Raw genomic sequence first — 2,136 nt, 5'->3', positions numbered from 1 at the left:
GCGCTAGGGGGCGCGCGCGAGCAGGAAAAAAATGCCGTCTGACGACGGCAACCCGCAGATAGGAGTCAGCCGTCCGTCCGTTTTTTTCTTAACGGGCGGATGGCAAGAGGTTAAAAGAGCGCCTGTGTCTTTATATAAAAATATAGCGGAAAACACTACTGGAGGTTTTATTGGGTGAGGGAGTCAGTCAGTCTTAAGATATTGAAATTTGTTCTTCATATTTAGTATATAGGTGAATGCTTTTATAAACGTGTTTAATAGAAACTAAACTCTGGAAGCTGTTCCCAAAAAAGGGAAGCACAGTGGAAGACTAGTCACCAGTATTGCTTGTGGTCTCCCTGCAGCTGATCTTTTCCCCATTACTGACTTTCCATGCCTTGTTCTGCACCGTGTCTCTGCGTGGAGCCATCTTGGCAGAAGCAAGGCTTTGCTTCAATGTGTCAGAGCTGCCCCGCTGGTGACTAGTGATCTGTTAGCTGCTAGGGGAATATTCAAGAAGCAGCAGGAGAGACGAGAAAATCACAGATCCCCAGAATGAATGAATGAAGAAGCAGGGAGATCCCTCGATTGCAGGTCCTCAGACACAGCTTCTTCTCCAGCAAGGAGAACAGTGACCTCACCAAAGCTCACTCCTGATCTCCTGAGACTAGCAGTCGGAGGCAGCAGTGCCTTAGACCTCACCAAAGCTCACTCCAGATCTCCTGAGACTAGCAGTCGGAGGCAGCAGTGCCTTAGACCTCACCAAAGCTCACTCCAGATCTCCTGAGACTAGCAGTCGGAGGCAGCAGTGCCTTAGACCTCACCAAAGCTCACTCCAGATCTCCTGAGACTAGCAGTGAAAGGCAGCAGTGCCTATAGATCTCACACTGCAGATATACAGCTATGGGGTTCATGCACAGGAGTACCTAGGCACAGGAAATGCACTACTATTACTTCCCAGGAGGAATAAAAGGCAAAAGGTACATTTGTCAGGGAACAGATTGGGCTCAATTAACATTTCTGGATGTTTCCTATAAGATGGAAAGTTTTTAAATTCAGGTCCACGAGACCATTCTTTTCAGCGAGCCCAATGAGATTTGAAAATTGAAGTCACACTCCATTCTACAGTGGCACGTCCTGCTTTAGTCCTGATGGGTACATACAAAGTAAGGGTGACAACACTGTCATGAATTCACTAGTGGTGGGGTAATGTTCTCATCAAAGGAATTTGCAGTCTATGGACTTGGCTGGTAGGATCAACAGGTCACTTTGCAGTGATGTAAAGGAAGCATATAAAGTTCATATTGCACATTTGTTAAAACTTTGACCACAGGTCTACTGTAAGTACTAATCGGTCCTATCTATAGCAGCCAGTCAAAATTATATTAACGGCGTTCCAATTGGTTTCTGTAGGTTACTGCACTTAATTAGTAGCACACATAATTGAATATGGCTCATGAATTAACGGTTTCTTAAACACCCTTTGGTAAGATTGTAGATTATTTTATGTTTTTATTACAAAATGTAGTGATTCCATTTCACACAGCGCTAGTTAAATATTACATTTGAAGCTAAATACTGTTTTCACCAGGCCCGACAGTGCTGGAGGTTTTTAACACACTGTTAAGACATCTGACTCTTAGCGTGGACTTTGAATTGGGGGACCGAAGAAGTTCAGCGGGTAGTGCCAGGTCCAGTGCGACCAAAGAGAGCGACGAGCGCATCGTGCAGAATGCCATAATTCAGACGATCGGTAAGTAAGGTTCAACCGCCATCATTTGTTATTTAACGTTTTGGAGTTTGGGTGGTGTTAGGTTGGAGAGTCTAGCAAAACAAATGACAAACACACTCAACAATTTGTCACCAGCTATACAGTAAGGTGCACACGAAATTGTCTTTGAACAGTAAACAGTAGAAGGGTATCATGGCACACTCACAAACCAGCATGTAAAACAACTTGTCTCACCACTAAGGTTAATAACAGAGGTTTGGATACACGTCTTCTGCAGAAAATGTGAAAGCCGCACAGCCGTGCCAAGGCACCTCTTATAGTGCGGTCCTAACTCTAAACTATGAGAGTCTCCATCTTGGAGTACACGGGGGCAGAAGATTTCAAATTGGGTGCAGGTTTGTCAGGAGGAAGCCCAACCTCCTAAA

At 44.8% G+C, this 2,136-nt stretch overlaps 1 protein-coding gene across 3 annotated transcripts in view; it reads left to right on the top strand.

Annotated features, from left to right (window-relative positions):
• Nucleotides 1-2,136, top strand: part of EFR3A (EFR3 homolog A) — a 77,240-nt gene that overhangs the window by 18,576 nt on the left and 56,528 nt on the right. For all 3 annotated transcript variants that reach the window (XM_018569978.1, XM_018569979.1, XM_018569980.1), the window contains exon 9: nt 1,571-1,732. In XM_018569978.1, the coding sequence (XP_018425480.1) occupies nt 1,571-1,732 (162 nt within the window). The remainder of the gene's footprint in view (nt 1-1,570; nt 1,733-2,136) is intronic.

Source organism: Nanorana parkeri, unplaced genomic scaffold (genome assembly GCF_000935625.1).
Source record: "Nanorana parkeri isolate BGI_ZX_2015 unplaced genomic scaffold, ASM93562v1 scaffold1437, whole genome shotgun sequence".
In the NCBI taxonomy this organism is placed as follows: domain Eukaryota; kingdom Metazoa; phylum Chordata; class Amphibia; order Anura; family Dicroglossidae; genus Nanorana; species Nanorana parkeri.
The sequence above is the reverse complement of the archived record's forward strand: the minus strand, read 5'-3'. Positions and strand labels throughout refer to the sequence as shown.